Here is a 19,560-nt window from a genome sequence, read left to right on the forward strand (position 1 = left end):
AGCTTGTTAGATTCATAAAGCTGTGAAATAAAAGTGAACTGAGCCTTTGCTCATGTAATGACGGAAAGCGGGAAACCTGAGAGATGTTGTTGAAAACTGCCATTATTTCTCATCTGTTTTGTAAATCAGTGGTTTGTTAAATGCCACATCTTTTAAAAATACATTTGCTAAATGTACTACTAAAATAAAGGGAAACGTGTTGAGGCGTTTTTATCATTGGGTTATTATAAAATGGCTTGAAAGCTTCAAATCTTCAAACTTAGCGAGTCAAACAACCATGCGCTGTAGTGTGCAAAGATGATAGAAAATAGTTCTGTCGACTATACGGCAACAATAATTTTTTCATTTGAAAAGTATTTTTTCCTGTTTGGTTTCAGTGGTTCATACAATATGCTCTGTGGGCATTTTTCACAGAAAACCGTCTGTGGTTAGTACATCTTCAAAAAAAAAAGTGTTATGTGAGTGTACCAACTTCATCTGCACACTCTGGTCCCGTAAAAAGTTAATAACTAAATAAATCTTAAATAACAATAGGGAAGAGAAGGACCTCCAATTTAGTGTGTCTGTCTTACCCAAACCCACTTATAGATCTATTTCACCATGGGTTTCATTTTAATATTTAAATTCTGTAAATTATGTGTTACTTTTATAGCGTATTAAGTTTCTTTGCTAAGTAACTAATGTACAAAAATGGTACTTCCAGTAAAAAAAGGTTTCATTTGAATATATTTACTGAGAGTACAGGCTGTCTTTATATGTATTGAACTTATTCCTGAGCTGTGTGAAACTGCTTCTGTACTTTCCCCACTTCCCTTTGCGTGGGCATATGACAAACATTTTGCACCATTCTAGTTCATATTCATAACTCCAGTCACTTGTTTGTAGGCCAACAGGATGCCGTAAATGATAAGGCCAAAGATAATCCGTAATTTTGTTCTTTTTCTCTGTGTGAGGAAAAAAGTTTCCATCCAACTTTCCAATTCGAATGTACACTATCTGTGTGACGTGTTGACACTGCTTGGCTTCTGCAGCCAGTCAAATATGGCGAGTAGTCCTTTCCACCCCCCCATGTGTTTCTAGCGACCTACAGCGGTCTCTGAGTGACCTACTTTCCTTACATAGCTGACTCTTGATTGGCACACCATTTCAGAGATTTCTTGCTTTGGGGAGTGTCCTGCCTTGCCATGGCCTTCAGCCTTCAGCAGCGTTGTGCAACTCTTTAAAAATCCAGGCGAGAAAAGAAGGCAAGGCTTCAATGACACAGACATTACTTAACCCCTTAGCCCTGCGTGCACTCATAAAACCTACTGGAAGACTTTGCCCATGGAAGTCAAAGTCCTTTGAAAAGATTGGGAGGAAAAGTGAGACCAAAATCAAAGGGACAAACTGAGGGTAATATACGTAATATAGGCCCCCAACCCTTTTTAAGACCCCCACCCAATGAATTTAAATAAAACAAAACAATTTGGGGATGGGCAACCGCTCATAGACATTGTTATTACAGCCTGTTGCTGCTGTGTCAAGTTGGCATAAAAGGGGTTAACCTGAAAAAGCAAGAAATGTGATACAACCAAACCAAAACAGTTTCCTGTAGCACAAACGGTGCTTCAGTAAATCTAAACACTGGACGTGTTTACAACCTAACCGAAGGGGTGGCGGACATGGCTTGGTGTCTTGGTGTTACATAACACTTAACTGCCTCTATGCTCACTCTAAACCTTTATGTAATGTTTTACGTGACATCTGGGGCATTTCCTATCTATTACGTTAACTTCTAGAGCCCGAAAGTGGTATTTTTTCCTTCTTTATTTCACTTCTCTCAGGAAATACCCGAGCTCCAACAAAGGCAAGGAGAGGAGGGTCGGCGATTGACGTCACCAGTCTGGCAACAGGCAACTTGCCGCCTGCCTCTTCGGTGATTGGTTGTTTATTTCGTAGTCGCTTTGTGATTGGTTAGATTTGCGTTGCAAGGGAGTACATACCGCTGCTGTAGATTCCATTTTGTCGCAATTCCGAGTCGGGAGAGGGAGAAGTGAGATCTCTTCACCGGCCTTTAACACCAAATAAGCTTCGAGGGTGACGGATTTGTAGGAGATATAGCTTGCTGTGCTTCCTACATAGTCCGTAGAGGGAGTTTAGAAGCTAACTGTAAATTCTTTTCTGACGAAAGGCTTTAACAACCAAGCCTGAAGAAGTCGGTAAGAAACAGTTTTGTACCTCGTCGCCATATTAAACCGAGTTTCTTTGTTTTGGTTCTGTGCCAAAGTAGAGCGTCCTAGATCATAAAAAAAACGTTAGAATTTTAACCAGTGGATTTGCTAATTAATTCAATGATCTTTTATGAAGGGTATAAATACTATTTCGTTTTATTATTAAGTTACTACACAAGAACAAGGGAAAAATTGGTCGCAGTTTAAGCCCAGCCTGAGCAAACAGAAGTGGGCTATGATGTCGCACTTTTCTTACATAACATTTTCGTGTGCTAATCGCTATAGTTTACAAGTTATATGCAGTGTTTTTATAAATGTAATGGCGAGGAAATGTCATTTTGTCGGTACTCTAATGTTATGTAATAGAATATTTGAAGAAAACGTCAGTTCCCTGTCACACGTCACAACACCGTGAGCGCTATTGTTATGTTGAGTCCTCTCTATTTAGCATATCTAATGGACGTTAAGTCCTGTCAAGTTAGCATATCTGATAAGCGTTTTTTTGTTAATGCCCTGAAGGGTCGGCGACTTCTTGGAGAATCGTGCGCCGAGGTGAATTGATGTTCAGCTCGGCTTCACGAGAAAACAACGCTTATTGGCACATGAAAACCTCAGACCCTGCTGGACACAAATGTGCAGCGAGAGGTAGACAGAAGACTACTTCGAGGACCTGGGGCCCGATTGGAGGAGAAAGATTGAAGAGAGACGTCTACTCGGTTAACTTTTTGACAACAAAGAGGTGAGCTGGCGCTGTTTTTCTTGTGTCCGTGTGGGGGATGGGCGAGCCTCGCTGTCTGGTGTTTCTGCACGTAGTCTCTGTACTTGTTTTTATTGTGATGTGGTGCGCCTGTGCTCGCGGTTGGTAGCCAACAACTTACGCTGTAGTTGCATACATTATTAGCGTGAATGGAAATGTATAACCAGAGTTTATTTTTAATAATACTATTCTCACAATTTAGGTGACACGTAGAGCAAAAGCAGTATGGGAGGTGGAGAGAGGTACAACATTCCAGTTACCCACCCTGAACGCCCTTTGGCCAAGAAGAACCACCAGCTTGGCCGTGCAAAGCAGCGAAGCCGTGACCAGAACGGAGCAGCTGCATCCGTAGGGGGGCCAGGGGGCCTTCACCACCATGGCCACCGACGGAGCGAGAAAGGCGCTGCCTACCACAGGTCTCCAGAGACACGGCAGGCCGTGTCTGCAGAGAAGAATGCTTCTGTCCGTTTTTCCACCAACTATGATCAGAACTGGGAGGGTGCAGTGTCTCATCTCAACACACTCCTGGCAACCCAAGGCAGCCCAAGCTATGCAGGGCCTAAATTCAGTGAGCCACCTTCACCCAGTGTTTTGCCCAAACCCCCTAGTCACTGGGTGTCTTTCCCTATAGGCTCCTGTGACAACAGGGAGGTTATGACCTTCCAGCTCAAGAGCCTCCTGAAGGTGCAGGCCTGATGGGGGTGATACCAGTTCTTCATTTAAAGAAAAAAATAAGCCAATGCATGGACCCACCCACCAGGAACGCCTCAGTTCTGTAGTATTTTTAGCTCTTTTCTTTTTCTCTCCTTTTTTGGCTGACCTTCAAAGTTGGTGGATGCTTGACAGGAGCAATGTTTTGCAATTCCTGTTTACCATCCATTTAAAAAAAACTGATCATTTAAAATTTACAGAATTGCAGCCTTTCTGGTCGGTGATGCCTTTAGTGGAGTTTCTGTGACTATGACAAACTGGATATTCTTTGTACTTATGTTTTGTTTTGCTATTTTTAATCTTGGCTGCCAAGGCAGATTGAGTGTGCTTTTTTCCCCAAACAAGGATGGTAACATTAGTCAGGTAAATTCCCATCACTTTTACGGTCCACTTCTTTGGACAGACGTGGTGTTTCATTTATGTTTCTATGAAGAATGATCTTTGGAGTTATCTCCTTAAGCTTTAGGTGCTAAAGCAGGTTCATATTTGTAGCAATTTTATTTTTTTTTAATCAAGGGCCCACTGTTGTTTATATATCACATTCATTGTTTGGCTAAAGAAGGCACTCAACTGCAGTTCTGCAGGGAAAAAAGATATTTTACAGGAGATGAGCTGTAGTGTAACTACAGGTTAATGGTATAACCTCAAACGAAGGGTAGTAAGAGACCATGGCACACTGGCTTTGGACCACCGACTCACGTACCCTTTTTTATTGCGCTGTGCGCACATGCACTTGGAGTTGAGTGTGTCCAAGGTCTACAGCACTCTTATCATAGCATTATTTTGTATAAGTGCTTTCTGTTGTGGTTGTTGAAAGATGTATAATGTGCTGTGTATAACCAAAGCAATGTTTTGCTTTTCTTTTTTTGGACATTTGGGCGGATGGCAGTGTTGCCATTTTCACTTGCCAACTCGAGGTGAATGGTTTGACGTCTCCTTGATCACCTGTTCATCTGTTCTGATCAGTACCGTTACTGCTCCTCAGTCTGCCTCTTAAGGACAGTGCCTGCAGCTCAACATGCGGAAGGGGGCCTTGCTTAAATGTGGGACTACTGAGTTTCGTTTTCTCAGAAAAAACCCCACATTGCCTGGTCCTGTTGGCTGTATGCTTTTGTGCACAAGGCGAGACAGAGCTGAGGAACATTTCTGAAGCGGCCTAAGCGCCTCAACGTGAGACAGGAGGCTGGTGTTTGTGTTTACAAATAAGCCTCAATGGTTAACTACCCCATAATCAACAGACACTTGCTGCCCGTTGTCTCTTGCACTTCTGTCCCTTAACCTTCTGCACTGCAATCAGACTGTTTTCTTTTTTTCATAAGTTACAGGCCAGGATGCTGTTCAATTAACGGAGGCGTAATTGACTATCTTCTATGGATTCTCTTTCAGTTCTCTGTTGAGGCTCTTTGCTTTCCCTTTGCAGAATTGGAGCCATTTTTGGCCAGCTTAAAGATGACAAAACAAAGTATGAAAGCTTGTTAGTGAGTTCAAGAGCCATGTAAATAATGAACTGTATAAAACACTTGTAGCATATGTACAGTTGCAGACCAAGTTTGTGGCCTGTTTGACAAAAGTATTTTTAGTAATAACACTGAATGTATGAGACATGCTAAGGTCATGTCTTGACTTCAATACTGAAGAATATTTTTGTTAAAAAAAAAAAAGCTGCCTATAGCATCTATCAGTACCCCTACACTCTGATCTTTCCAGAGCTATTGCACATTTTTTTATTGTGTATTGTGCAGTGTAGGTTTAAAGATGCTACATGGGAAAAACAAGTAAAATAGAAAAAAAAACTCAATTGGACTCTAGGAGACTTGCATATGTATAGATTTGAGTTGTGAATGTGCTTACAATGGTGTGTAAGCATAGCACTTTTTTATTATTATTTTTTTTTTTTTAACAAAACAGAAAAACTTTGTGCCTAAGTTAAAACTCATTCTGAAACTGACCATAATCATTGGTGGAAATTCCCAAGTTGACCAAATATTTTCCAGACATTTTCGGTTCTCGGCTGTTCTTCCGCCTGCTGACAATTGAAAATGTCTATTATTCTTTTCTTGGTTCATGTAAACTTTTTTTTATTTTCCTGCCCAGACTAAATCATACATGGCAGTCTCCATATTCAAAATTGAAATCTTTCAGTGAATTGGCTTTTTAATTTGTCCCTCGGATGAAATGTCACCAAGAACAATGAAATGTGCCCTGTTTACGATTGGTGTTAATTTGTTACAAAATGTAAAACAAGAAAGCACTCTTTGAATTGATGAAAAACTTGAACGAAAAAAGAAGAAAAAACTAAAACAAAAAATTAAATCCCCTCCCCTACCCCCCTACTTTGTGTTTTGAGTATTTTTGACTTGATATAGTAACACTTGTTTGACACTACCTTTACAACACAGCTTATTCAACTAGAGCAGTGTAAGAATGTATTTATTGACAAAAGATATCAGGTATAACAGTTTAAACAAGGGAGTTTCTTAGGGACACGAAAAACAATTGATTCTTATCTTTAGTATATTATTACATAACAAAATGACTCTATTATTGGGTACCAGCTGTATCAGCATATCTTTCATTGTCACAGCAATCACAATAACTATAGTATACAAGTTGGCCTGCTGAAATTAAACCAGACATTTAAGACTAGGGCATGTTGTGAATAATGGCAAAACAGGCCTTCAGTTTAATTTAACACATGTATCAAAAGAAAGAAAAAAAAAAAACAAAGGGCAGGAGCCAAATGTGCTTTCCTTACAGACATAACAAAATTGTTTATTTACCTTTGGCAAAAGATTCCTCCGTATTCAAATAAGAAATGAAAGCAGGAAGCACAAGACTCCTTTCACACATGCACACCTTTCTATAAATACAACCTTTTAACATGTCTACTTGCACCCTGGTCTCTTCATAAAGGTCATAACAGCAGTTCTTAACAGAGTTGGACCTTGAAGCATTCAACTTTGAGTGCATGCAGTTGCATTTATAGATAGTGACGCACAAAATCACTGCATGAGTTCCATAGCTCACTACAGTAGTAGCTTATATCCAATCATTTAAAAACAAAAAAACAAAAAACAAATTTACAATAACTTCAAAGTACTCTTATGTTACATACTTTCCCAACCAGAAGCTAGCCTTCTCTCTCTGTGTGGGAGGGAATTGGTGCAGTTCTCAGCAGCAAACGCAAAACTCTTAGTAATAAAAGCAACAATGGCAGAGGGAACCAAATGTTATACACACTAGAGTCAATACTGATAATGCTTGTAGCTACAAAAGCAAAAATCTTGTGCACACATACTGTGGTTCTCCTGTCACTGCTGCTTGTACGTCTGGGGAAAAACAAACAAACAAAAAAAACCTGGGAGGAACGTAACAGAACATTATTAACCAGTTAATTAATCATGAACCAGATTAATGAAGCCAACAATGTTAAGTAATGCATGTCCAAAAATGGCTAGAGGTGAACATTAAACAGAACCCTCTAGAAAAACATAAACAGAGGGCTCTGGAGAACAGTCTGTCAGTGGCCTCCAGACTTGCGTCCAGCCCAGGACCTGGAGCGAGAGCGTGACCGGGACATGGATCTAGAGTAGGAGCGTGATGGGGATCTCCTGACAGACTGTTTCTGGGATGGGTGGAAGTCTTCGGCAGGGCTGTGAGACCTGGACTGGCTCTTTTTACCTTTTGGTCTTGATCTGGACGCTGACGGGGAGCGGGAGGTGGAGTGTGAGGCTGTTTCATGGTGCGTTCTGTGGTGGTCACTGGGAGGAGCTTTGTGCCTATTGGGATTATCATTACAGTTACTATTATTACAGAGTACAGTGCCATGTTTATATGATTACTGAAATACAAGAGGACAGAAATGAGCCTACTTGTTATTTTCATGGCTTCTGCTTCGTCTGTGTCGGCTGTAGGATCGAGAGCTGTAGAGAGAACAAGGAAACAAAATTGTTGAGTTACTGTACAGTTTGAGTGAATTACTTTATATCCTTACAGCATGGCTTGTCTATATACAAGCAGTATATGGCTTCCTCTTTATTACATATATTGTTTCCTGCAGAAACTGCCACGCTCGGACATTGTCCAAAGTTTCTGTGTACAAACCTGCAAACATCATGCCCGCTCACAAGCTGTACATGCCCCACGCAATTACAGGAAACTACATTTAAGGTACATGTCACAAGCAGATCATAACTAAAACATAGTCACAAATAAATATTTCACAAAAGGTGGTAGACTCACTCATGTCAGCACAGAAATAAGTGCACAACAGCCACCAGGCACACAGCACATACTCAGAACACTGCAGTGTACAAACTCTCCTTTAAAGTTAAATGACAGAGGGGAGGAATTACAGCAGGAACTGGTCTTATTGTGATTGGTCACTTTCAAAGCAATGACACTCCAAACTTGCTAAATGACGGCTTTAGTTAACTGTGTTGCACCAAGTTGCAATCAGCCAACAGCATGAGAGCCATTTCAGACTGTGTTCACTTAAATGAAAGTAAATGAAGTTCACAGAATTGTTTTTATTAATGTAATGACAACTGTCAATTAATTTAATATTTAAATGTTAAAAAAATAACAACAAAAAAAACAGAGAACTCCAAGGAATGTATTTCATATCAGTTTGTAATTCTGAGGAAATTAATACTAAATATAGGCTCCACTTTAAAGTTCCACCAGAGAGACGAGTGATTCACCCACCATATGTTTCCTCAATCCATCATTCACCCATCCATTTTCTTTACCGCTTATTCCACTCAGGGTTGCAGGGGCAGGATATGAAGCCTATCTCAGGGTTGAGAGGTGGGCTATAACCTAGATAGGTCCCCAGCTCATCATGACAATAGCAAGTTGCTAATCTGCTCAGTTCAGCTATTGTTCCCCTGACACTGCACATCCAGTAACCTGTGTGGTTCTCCATTTGTCCATAATCTGCTCTGTCACAACTCAAAATTCCATCTGTGACTTGCTGTCCACAGGCTGCTACGTTACTGATGACAGGTGGCTAATGTTGCTATCATTTAGTTGCTAATAGTTAAACGGCAAATGTTAGCATGTTAACATTTATGATAACTCCAAATTACTAAAATGCCCTCTTTGCCGCTGGAGGTGGCAAAGATGGCACTGTTTGTATCAATATTGTTGATATATCGATTTTCTTTTTGACAACTCTAGTGAGGGTGTCTGCGTGTTTAGGTGTGCAAGTGATTGAGCGACTATGGGTGTATGTAAACACGAGACTAGAACATCAACATTCTCAGAGCTGAGGTTTGGCCTGTGCTGACAACATGTTCTATTGGTGTTAAAAATGAATAGTAATAATAATTCAGTGTCCAATACAAAAGCCCCAGCTCAGTGGCCCTTCTACATCTTGACCAGCCTGTGAAAAAAAAAAAACTTTTATTTTTATATTTTTAAATATTAATACAATTAATATAACACTGTATATTTTATGTTGTGGATTTGGATTGCATAATGTTACTAAAGCTTTGATATAAATGTGGGTTACTAAACCCTATGTCCCCGTTTAGTTGAGTCACTCCTGCTTGTTGCAGGTGTTGCTCTGATATAAAGTAGGACAGCTGCTTGCAGCTTTTAGCTAGCTGCCTAATTTAAGCATCTTATCAGATTAAGCTAACAGTCCATCTCCATATTTTAACTTCAGTAGCTTTACTGTAGATTTTTCTTGTGGAGAAAACAAAAAAGTAAACAAAAACAAACAAATGAGGATGGCTACAGAGTTTGCTTTTCTTCACGTTGGAGGTTTTTAAACAGGTGGTTTAATGGAGCACTCCCACCAGCTTTTTCCAAATAAAGGTTTTAATAATGCCTGCAGGAACAAGTGCAACAACTGCTGTTTTGCACACTAGAAAATGTTTGCTTTAACCCCAGCTGAGCTCAGCATCTCAGTAACTGCTCTGCCTCTGCACTGTCTACCCACACAGAGCAGAGGCAGAGTGCCGTCTACCCACACGGCATCTCCCTGATAAACTATGACAGCATCTTCCCTGCTGCTGTTGTGTTATCCGTTTTTTTTTGTTGAAAAATTGGGGGCTGCTTGGGCTTAATGTTGTAATACTTATTAATTCACACATGTGCGCCAGATATATTTCTATTGCATATTGATTTTTAATACAAAACGTGGGTGAAACACTTGTACTTACATGATGACAACTGAGTGCTACAGAGTTTAAACAAAGCACTGAAGCAAAAAATTTGCACTGAGAATTTTATTTATATTCAAGTTACTCGAATTGTTACAGCCCTAGTATGTATACACACGTTTTTTCCCCCCTCCCCCTCTATTGATTCATAAATTGCCCCTCCATCTTCCCTTTCTCCTTTCTTTTTTCCTCTTCCTTTGCAAGTGCCAGCTTTCAGAGCTGCAAACATCCATAGAGCACTCATTCACACTCACTACATTTATATCATTATGTTTTTGGTGAACTTTAATGTCTTATATTTTTTAAAAGGTGTAAAAGTTGCCAAGAACTCACTCTCTAGGGCTCTCAGATCTCCGAGGGCGACGGTCAAAAGAAGGGCTCCGGGACCTGCGGCGATCATAACTGCGACTCCGGGAGCGTCTTCTGCGGGTATCCCGATCATCCTCATAGCGAGAGAAACTGCGAGGGGAGTGGCGCTCCTTGGCCTTCATCTGATTAGGGGCTTTATTGACAAATCCACATCAAAATGTTATGTAACAATACAACATATTTCCCAAACACAGATGGCACAGTTAAGCTCAAGTAGGAATGTCAATTGCTCATACTCTTGCGGTCTCCCTGTGCAAACTGGATCTCAATCTGGCGCCCGCAAACCCATTTACGGTCCAGGTTGTGAAGAGCATCTTCTGCATCCCGGACATCTTCAAACATGCTGGATTGTTAAGGACTTTTAATTTGGAAAGGTAGAACTGAAAGCTGCATGCATGCAATACAAAAAACACAACAAGCAGCTGCAACACAAGTAAAATAAAAAACAAACAAACAAACAAACAAACAAACAAAAAACATCACACAGCTACTGGATCAGTGAGGCCAAAAATGTATAAAAGTAATTCATCATCTCAGCATATTTCTTTCATTTATAATTGACTGTCTTCAGTAATACCAACTGAAATTATATAACATTAAAAATAGGCCCATTTGTGACTTCAAATTGCGAAGACAAGACAAATACTAATGGTGATCAGATTGGGTAGGATACAAAAAGTCTGGCTTGTTACCTTTAACATGCTTGACCTTCAGCTTGATCTTTATAGCCTTGGCAGAAGAACTTGAGGTTTCCTGCTTGTCTTTGCCCAATAAACACTTTTCTTTTCCTCCCTTTGGCAGACAAATGGAAGCCTGGAAGCTCTCTTTTTTGTCCTCTTTGTATCTTCATGCTTTTGCTCTGTCTTTATTTTCCAAATTCCACTACTGCTTGTCGCCTGGATGTCTTTGGCTTGAATCTACTCTACAACCGCCTTTCAACTTTCTTTGGTGTGGGGTCTCCATACCTGTATCTTTACCATTCTGAGGCAACAACAGAAGAAATATTGGTTAGGAGTATATTTAATGCTAGAAGCATTAAAAAACAAAAAACAAAGAAAAACCCAATTACATTACAAAAACTCCTCTTAAAAGAGAAATATTAAATCAGGTGTTACTCAATTCACTGCACCCAACAGATCAGCGTTGATGCTTTACAATCAATTAGTGAAAAAGTACGAACATAAACTGAAAGAATAAAGGATATTGAATGTAAGCAAATCCTCTTGGCCGTCGTGTATAGAAGTCAAGTGGAATGTAGACATCTACAATAGGCCCATAACGACCAAACTCACGCCGTAAATCCTCTGGCCTAAAGTGTCATGAAATAAGCACATTTATTCTGCTGGCTACTATATGAATTTGGCTCGAGTCCAGTGTGCAGCACATACACAAGAGTTGGCGCCAGCAAAGCAACGGACATTGCTTAACAGCAAATAAACCGCATTACTTTCTTACTCATAAGGAAGTTTCCTCATCCAGACATTTAAGGTGAACTTGTGCAGTTTAACCAGAAACTGTCTTTTTCACATATTCAGTATGGCCATAAAATCCGGATATGGCACTTTTCACAGAAGTGATTTTTTTATTTTGTGAAATTAATCACACTTAAAAATCTACTTATTATCTTTAATAATAAGTAGTTTAAGTCATACTATTCACATTTAGGCCTTTCGATTATCAAACAGAACTCATTACGCTCATTTCCAAATACATTTTTTATTTTAATCTTGGCAGCAAAAACAATGTAGCACAAAGGCAGTTACACTTTAGGGATACCAGTGTCCCCAGTTAGGAAGCATAACCCATTCTGAATCCATTTGACCTGCTTTGGTGCCAATGTTGAAGTTGGCATCATGACATTTGCCATGGCATCGCCAGGCTCGCTCACACCTGGCACATGTACTCACTGTGGACTTGCATCTGTGAAGACAACAGGCCAGTTCTAAGTGTTGTCTGGTAATGCCAAACACGGTGTATGGCATGTGAGCACATGTCCTACTAAAGGATCCTGGGACCTCATGTCACCTACATAGAGTCTTTGGTCAGAAACACACATGAGCAAGGCTCTGGCAGTGGTCCTCCTGTTCATCTTCACACAAAGGAGCAGATACTGGTCCTTTTGCTGGGTCAATTCCCTTCTATGGCCCTGTGAAACTCCCCTCAAGGAATCGCCTGTCTTCTGGGATCTCCTCAACAATCTTGTGGAGTCAGTCAGCACTCCTGACTGTTATTCAGTCAGAATAATACCAATTCTATTTGAGGGACTCTTTGGAAAGGACACACATTGGCTAAAATTTCAAAAACATTCAAAAGACATTCTGTTTTAAAATAAAATTTAAAATGCCTTTACTCTCATAGCACAGTGGAGAAGCTGCCTGAATTCTTTTTAAAGTTAAACAGCCATGCCCGGAGGATAAAGGCATTTTGAACTTAATTTGAAAACAGAACACCTTGGAGTGCATTGAGATCTCTTCCACCGTCTTAAGCCTGTGCTGGGAGGCAATGCAACCCTCGTGACAGGGCTTAAAGATGTGCAATCCTGTAAGAGATGGACTATCTTTGTAAATCGAATGGACCACAGTCTCATGATGCCAGTAATGACATGGGCACCAGCAAAAAGTAAAACAAGAAAATAAGTGAGAGGAGATATAGAGAGAGCAACGGTCTGTGGCCTCCACCTGCAAAACCAGTCTGTCGTACTGTTGCCTCTCCAATCCACCTGTTATCACTTTCACGCGCACCAAAGCAGATAAAATGAATTCACTATTTATATGCCCAAAGTTTTAATTGGCTGTGATGTTCAAGTGTTGCCTTAATATTTGTTTATTATTTTTTAATAATAGGAAGGGCATAAAATTAAATTCTATAATTAAAAAGTGTTGTGTTGGTACGATACCTTTAGGTGAAAATGCGGGGGGGGGGTTATATATATATTTTTTGTCCCCCCCAGACAGGTCAGGGACTAACGTTAACTTCAGTTACAACACGAGTGTTTCAGCTCCTTATTTCTAAATTATTACCAAATATTACACGGTTGTGCTGTCCGTAGCCAGCTTCTCTGTTCGGAGTCGCTCTCTGACCGTTAACGTCAGTTTCCTAATTTTGATGATGACATCACGTTGACATGTTTGCTAACTAACTAGCATCACATTTAGCCTGGCCATGCCTGCTTGCACGCCGGCGGGGTTGAAAATAACAACGTACCTGGACTCGTCGGCGATGTTTCTGACGAAAAGTGATGTATTCGGAGGCCTTAGGTATCTCGCCATTTTTTTCAGCGGCCCGTTGCTACTGTTGAGAGGCCGTGAATTCGTGTATTGCAGCTATCTGTACCGCAGCTGATACAGGCTACGTGGTCAGTCAGAGCGCTCTGTCGGCACTGCGCATGCCTAGAAGTAACGCACAGTCTCTCTCGCTCTCGCTCTCTCAGACCTCAGACAGGGATGTCAAACTCGCAGTTTACATTGTGGACCACATATAGGCTACTTTGAGCATAAGTGGATCAATGAAACTCCCTTTCTGTGAATGTAAAGAGGTTTAATTGCATTACAATTAAGTAGCAAACGAAATAAGTTTGTCAGCACCACTCTTCGGGATTAAACTGGAAGACATAAATGTGCAAAAGTAAAGAAAAATATTTCATTCATTACTCAGACTGTCATGTAGTTATAAAGTTTTTGTTAATTCAATGTCTTTTGAATCCACAGAAATTTCTATGGTATATAACAGCCATTTAATTGTTAATCTATTATTTCATTACGTTATTATTATGAATGGCCAAAGGGAGCAGCAGGAAATGTCGTAATACAGTTAAACGTCTAAAATCAGTCCTTATGTGTGACATCTCTGTTTCATACTGTCTGTGATTATAAGAGAGACATATGGCAATCACAGAATCCTGAAATTAAATGTAATTCACTAACAGTTAATGTTTTGCCAAAATTTCCCTAAAATAACCTTATAAGCTTAAAGCTTCCTTAAGTTTTCATCTTAACCTTTCCTGATTTATAATTACTTTTTTCTTTCATCAAACAGAAGCCAAGTCCCCACACTGACGATAGAAACTGATTTATGCTTCCTCAAGCCCCCCAGAAGTATCCAAACCAGTATCACGGCATAGCGTGCAATAGACCCGCTAGTCCACTAGAGGATGGTGTAGGATCAAGCCACAAGCAGATTTCTCAATATAGCCGACATGGCAAACAAAACTTTTATCAAATGCTTCTTTGCAAGGATATCTTTTGTTTACCTAGTTAATATTTTATAAAACATGTTAGACACAGGGAAAAGGCCTCACTAAGCAATGACCTCATGAAGACCATTGCAAATATAAGGGGACAGAAATATGACACACACGCTCTTTTTAATCAACACTTTTATTTAAATAGACACTGGTTTCTTCGCTGCCAAGTTTATATCCGTTTGCTCTTTCTGATGAGAGTTGTCGACCCAATGGTCATAGTCTGAAATGGGATAAAGAAAAGGAAACACTTTAAAATTACAGACAATATTAAGATTATAATCCAGCAAATAGTTTGTTTGGTTTTTGATACTGCTGCTTGTTTGAATTCTGGTAAGGTGGACTTTACCTCAACCATTTCTCCTCCTTTGAGCTCTTGGACGTGGTGGAGCCTGTCAGTTTTGCAGACCAGTTTGCCGCCCTCAATATTGACAATGCACTGCAGATCATTGGAAGAGACATTACGCATAATGAATCCCTCAAAACAGACAAGAAAATGAATTTAAACCCTTCACATCTTCAGGCCCATTAACATGTAATTTCCTTTTACTTTTCCAGTAGGATAAGGAGTATTCGTAGACACAGATGACTGAACTTTAGTCAAACAGAAGCAGCAGATGCAGCAATCAGTGACCAATTTAACAGTGGTACTGTTAGCACACAATGGGGCAGTTTACTAAATATGAGTATCATTCGTGAATAATGAGAATACAGTATTTTTTTAGTCTCTCAAAAGTTGCATCATCCTGAAGTAAATTAGTATTCGAGATAATGTTTCTTATAAAATAAAAGGTAAATGAAAATTAGTAACCTTGATCTTCCTTCCGTCCATGGTGGTGATATCAGCCTCCTTGCCGATGGTAAACGAGTTGGTCATGGACTTTCCGGGAGTCTTGGAGGTGATGACAAAGTCATTGCCACTCTGCTTGATCTCAGTGATTGGCTTGATGTCTTTGGCCACTTTGATGACATCTTCTGGGAGCTCTGTTAAGCAAAACACATGTATATTGTTAATTTATGCACAATAACCTACAACTTCAGCTACCGAAAATAATCCATTTTTTCTTTACCGCCCAACTTTTTTCTCACCCAGGGCCTTGAGGAACTCCTCGTAGTTCTCCTGAGCGTAGACTTGCCATGTTCCACTGAAGTCCATGTTGTCTAGAGGGTCTGGCTTCTCCTTCACTGAGGTGGCGGGAGGCTGAGGCAGCTGTGTGAAGCTCAACACAATGTGGAGATTGCTAACGTATGCCCCACCTTCTTATACTTGATGGCAAAGGGCTCCCAGTGCTATGTCTAATGAGTAACAACGTCCTCTGAAGTAATCACATGTTTGAATAACCTGGAGTTCATTTATACCTGTGACACAGCGTTCACCAAAGGTCAATTCATATCGGTAAATTTAGTAAATTCAGTAAATTTAGCGTTTAAGAGCTTCACTGGTGTGAAATATGTGCAGATCACACATGGACTTGGCAGTAAAAGGCATGCCAGCCTATTTCACAGCTTGAATATTTTGATCCTCATTAGTATTATAAGAGAACAGCTATTCTTCTTTGAGGCTCCACTTGCAATTTATGACAAAGGATCTGAATCAGCAAAGGAGCACACGAACAAAGAATCGAACCTTTAATCAGAAGGATATCAAATCGTAGAGGAGTTTAAGGATGAAAAGAAGAAAATGCTAAATGAAAGCATTTTATAAACATGACTAATGTGCAGACCTTAACTGTACCTCATTCACGTCTCCAGCCTACTAATGTAAATCTACCACTCTAAGGTAATGTAGAAGGGTTAATGACACTGCGGACTGTTTGCTTTCAGAGTGGAAAAAAAATCATTCATTGCAAAATCTATTTTAGAAGTAATCCACCAGAGAAAAATTGCTGTAAATCCCTTTATTCACTACACACACACAGAAAAAATTACAAATCTGCTTCAACGGAAACTAAGATCAGAGTTTAGGGTTTTTCAAAAGCACTTAAAGCGAGACTTGTTGAAACTGGCAGCATGACCAAAAGCAGATAAATGATAAAATGCAGTGCAAATTCAGTGCTAGTGGAGCAAGTAAAAGCCAGCAAACTAGCTCAGTAATGTCAATTACATAGAGATAAATCAGCTTTTTCTTATCTAATTGCTTACAAAAAATGCTACCATTGTTTACTGCAGAACACTGGCTACTATAGTGGTAGTTTATGCAACACAATCAGCTGAAAAGAGTTTCATTAAGCAAAATACTAGACACATCAAGTAAAGCTGTAGAAGCAAATCCTGGAGTAGAGGATATTGTGGTTTGTTTGCAGGAAATTCTCAAAAGCAACATGTACCCAGATCTTGGTAAACCCTCACTCCCTGCAGAAATATCGATTTTTGACTCAGTTTGGAGTCCTAACTCAACTCCACTGCATTAGCTGGAGGTTTCTCCCCATGCTTGTAAACACTCACGGTCACGTCAACCGTTTCAGAGCCGTGCTTGTTGCGTACAAAGATGCTGTACTTTCCAGAATCTTCCATGTTGACATTGTTTATAGTGATGCTGCTGCATTTGGGCACCTTAGTGATTGTAAAGTGATCCTGGCTGAATATCTCCCTATCGTTACGAAGCCAGAAGATCTCTGGGGCTGGTTCGCCATCAATGTAGCACGTCAGACACAGAGACTGAAGAGAAGGAGCAAACAAAATATGAAATGGCAGGTCACAGAGAGAGGCACATATGCAAGATTTAAACAGTTATTGTACCTTGCCCTCCATAATGGCTACCACATCAGGAAGGCCTTTTGTCACTTTAGCCCGATCTGAAACAAAAAGGCAAAAATAACTCTCTGCTGGCATATGATGTAGAATCTTTTAATCTTTGCCACGGAAAGAAATGTCCTGGGATTAACACATAACCTATCACTCACTTTTCTCTGCAATGGCCAGCTGCCTGAGGGATGAAAACAAAGGGTTAGATCAAAATGACATTGCACAGTGTCAGGCAACGATAATCTGTTTTCGAGTAAAACCTCCGTCTTTTGGAAAACTGTTCTGTCAGTGTCAGTGAAAGCCTAGATATCTCATCTAGTGCATTGGGTGTAGCACTTACTTTAACCTCTGGTGCTCCAACAGAGCGTCATCAAAAGCTGTTGGATGTTTGAAAAATAATCACAATAAAAAATCTGGGGAAAAAACGATCTCACAATCTAAAAACCTTTAAACTAAAATGACATTTCCACTCACCTTGTCCCGACAGGTCAAGAAACCGTTTATGTGTATCTTTGCCATCAAACATCTCCAACGTGTATTTTCCTTTATCATTCTCTGTTGGGTTGAAGATTTCAATCCAAACCTTCTGCATGCTGCTGCCAGGCTTTGTTCTGGCTTCCTCACCAATCCTCTTCTCTCTAAGCACGGAGAAAAGCATGTACACTGTTATGTACTGCCGTATATTAAAGTTACTATATAATACAGTTATGTTAGATCAGTGTGGCAGCCAGTGAGAAATGATTTCCTTTACATCACAGCTAAAGCATTTTTAGCACTGATTAGTGTAAAGAGACAAATGAAAAATGAAATGGCATTAAGGAGCCTTTTAAATATTCTCATTTGCTGTTATCATTGAATGATCCAGCAGGGGGTGCTAGCAGTTTAAGAATTTGAAGGCTGTTTGCAGGCTATGTTCTTTGTAAAGCATATGAGGAGGATGAATAGGATATTTTAGTGTGCAGATATGTATGTACACATCAAAACACTGCTAATTTTAGATCTTTAACATGTAGTTGTTGAACTTTATTAGACGTTTTATAAGTTGTCATGTTAAGTAAAGTACTCTCAGACTTTGCCATAAATGCAAGTGTTGCTGTAAATTATCATGCAGTGGTACAAATACTACAACTCTCCATTACAGCTTACAACTATTACAATCCATTACACTAAAAATGTATTTATGGCATCAACAGAGGTTAATAGAGCAACTTGTTTCCTTTTACTGCTTTGCTATTAAATATCACTGCATTGCTATTTCGCGTGCATTGATGTGCAGGATAGATATATAGAGATGTTAGCTCTTCTGTACAGTGCAGCAAAAAAAAACAAAACAAAAAAACAAAAAAAATCACTGTTCTATTTACTGATCTGATCATTTGCTGGTAATAAATCATAGTTATCCAGAATAATATTTTCACTGAGTTTTGAAGAACTCCCAGAAATCAAAATGTTTAAAAAATTAATACTTCAAGTATCGAATTCTGCGATTTAGGAAGAAGATTCAGCTCATTTTAGATTAAAAATTACTTCATTATGAAAAAAAATATATAAGCTGGCTGCTTTGTTGAAGAGTTTGAATTAATTTAAAAAAGTTATATGTCTGAAGCAGGTATTGGATGTTAGATCAGAGAAGTGTTCTCTTTGTGAACTCACTTGAAGTACCAGCTGGTCTTCAGGAAGCTTATGTAGTATTTAAGTGAGCAGTACAGCTTGAAGCCTTCACCGGTGCTCTGAATCTTCAGCGAGCTGGCTGATAATGCTGTATGGGAGGTCGGACTCTCGATTAATATAATAGCACATTTTGGATATATTTTAGCAATTCAAAACAAAGTGTTTGTTATCTGGGGTGCTCGGCACATTAATATTCTGGGCACAGAACAGCTAATCAACATGGCTTTCAGGTGTATTATCACCATCCCGACACAGCTCACCTGATGTAGAAAACAAGCCATTGGCACATTTCACCAAGATTGTTCTTCTGAATATGTGTCACTTACCGCACTGTTTACTCAGGTGCTGGAGAAGCTTGTCATACTCTGTGAATTAAAAAAAATCATCCATATTCAAATAGATTTTTATATTTTATTTTAAATGACTAATTTCCATGATAAATCAAATAACACACAAAGCAGTAATATTTTTTTGGCTAGAAAATCAAGTCTCACCTCCATCCAGCAAGTCCAAGGTGCTCACATCTTCTCCTCTCCCGTCTGACACCACAGCTCTGTACGAGCCTGCCTCTTTCTTTGTAACCTGACGGGGAAAAAAAATCATCTACTGTATTAAAGTTAAACATATTCAGAACATTCACCACTTAGTATCTGATATCTGTGAGAACCAACTATTTGATTTAGAGGC

The 19,560-nt window shown here is 39.6% G+C and overlaps 4 protein-coding genes across 7 annotated transcripts in view; 1 reads left to right on the plus strand and 3 right to left on the minus strand.

Moving 5' to 3' along the window:
* The first annotated feature begins 1,989 nt into the window (after positions 1–1,989).
* On the plus strand, positions 1,990–5,166 carry pnrc2 (proline-rich nuclear receptor coactivator 2). Its single transcript, XM_005455315.4, has 3 exons — positions 1,990–2,198; positions 2,730–2,949; positions 3,170–5,166. Exon 3 carries the CDS (start codon positions 3,193–3,195, stop codon positions 3,661–3,663), a length of 471 nt encoding a protein of 156 aa, XP_005455372.1. The 5' UTR covers positions 1,990–2,198; positions 2,730–2,949; positions 3,170–3,192; the 3' UTR covers positions 3,664–5,166.
* On the minus strand, positions 4,712–13,612 carry srsf10a (serine and arginine rich splicing factor 10a). The gene is made up of 6 exons (XM_013274571.3): positions 13,422–13,612; positions 11,422–11,526; positions 10,454–10,557; positions 10,182–10,350; positions 7,551–7,601; positions 4,712–7,457 (listed from the first exon to the last, which is right to left on the minus strand). The coding sequence occupies exons 1-6, from the start codon at positions 13,484–13,486 to the stop codon at positions 7,199–7,201; spliced, it is 753 nt and encodes a 250-aa protein (XP_013130025.1). The 5' UTR covers positions 13,487–13,612; the 3' UTR covers positions 4,712–7,198.
* Positions 13,613–14,574: 962 nt separating this feature from the next.
* fabp10a (fatty acid binding protein 10a, liver basic) lies at positions 14,575–15,708 on the minus strand. 2 transcript variants are annotated; one of them, XM_003450527.5, is made up of 4 exons: positions 15,547–15,708; positions 15,269–15,441; positions 14,807–14,896; positions 14,575–14,680 (listed from the first exon to the last, which is right to left on the minus strand). In XM_003450527.5, the coding sequence occupies exons 1-4, from the start codon at positions 15,611–15,613 to the stop codon at positions 14,630–14,632; spliced, it is 381 nt and encodes a 126-aa protein (XP_003450575.1). In that variant the 5' UTR covers positions 15,614–15,708; the 3' UTR covers positions 14,575–14,629. The 2 variants fall into 2 exon arrangements, with proteins under 2 accessions (XP_003450575.1, XP_025767574.1); XM_025911789.1 differs by having other exon boundaries at positions 14,807–14,935.
* Positions 15,709–16,415: 707 nt separating this feature from the next.
* The window catches only part of myom3 (myomesin 3), a 69,902-nt gene continuing 66,757 nt past the window's right edge, over positions 16,416–19,560 (minus strand). For all 3 annotated transcript variants that reach the window (XM_003450553.5, XM_025911714.1, XM_025911715.1), the window contains 8 exons: positions 19,368–19,455; positions 19,200–19,238; positions 18,856–18,961; positions 17,677–17,840; positions 17,543–17,579; positions 17,361–17,383; positions 17,197–17,252; positions 16,416–17,115 (listed from right to left, as the gene is read on the minus strand). In XM_003450553.5, the coding sequence (XP_003450601.2) occupies positions 16,846–17,115; positions 17,197–17,252; positions 17,361–17,383; positions 17,543–17,579; positions 17,677–17,840; positions 18,856–18,961; positions 19,200–19,238; positions 19,368–19,455 (783 nt within the window). In that variant the 3' untranslated portion in view covers positions 16,416–16,845. The remainder of the gene's footprint in view (positions 17,116–17,196; positions 17,253–17,360; positions 17,384–17,542; positions 17,580–17,676; positions 17,841–18,855; positions 18,962–19,199; positions 19,239–19,367; positions 19,456–19,560) is intronic.

The sequence above is a fragment of the Oreochromis niloticus genome, linkage group LG11 (assembly GCF_001858045.2).
Source record: "Oreochromis niloticus isolate F11D_XX linkage group LG11, O_niloticus_UMD_NMBU, whole genome shotgun sequence".
Classification (NCBI taxonomy): Eukaryota; Metazoa; Chordata; class Actinopteri; order Cichliformes; family Cichlidae; genus Oreochromis; species Oreochromis niloticus.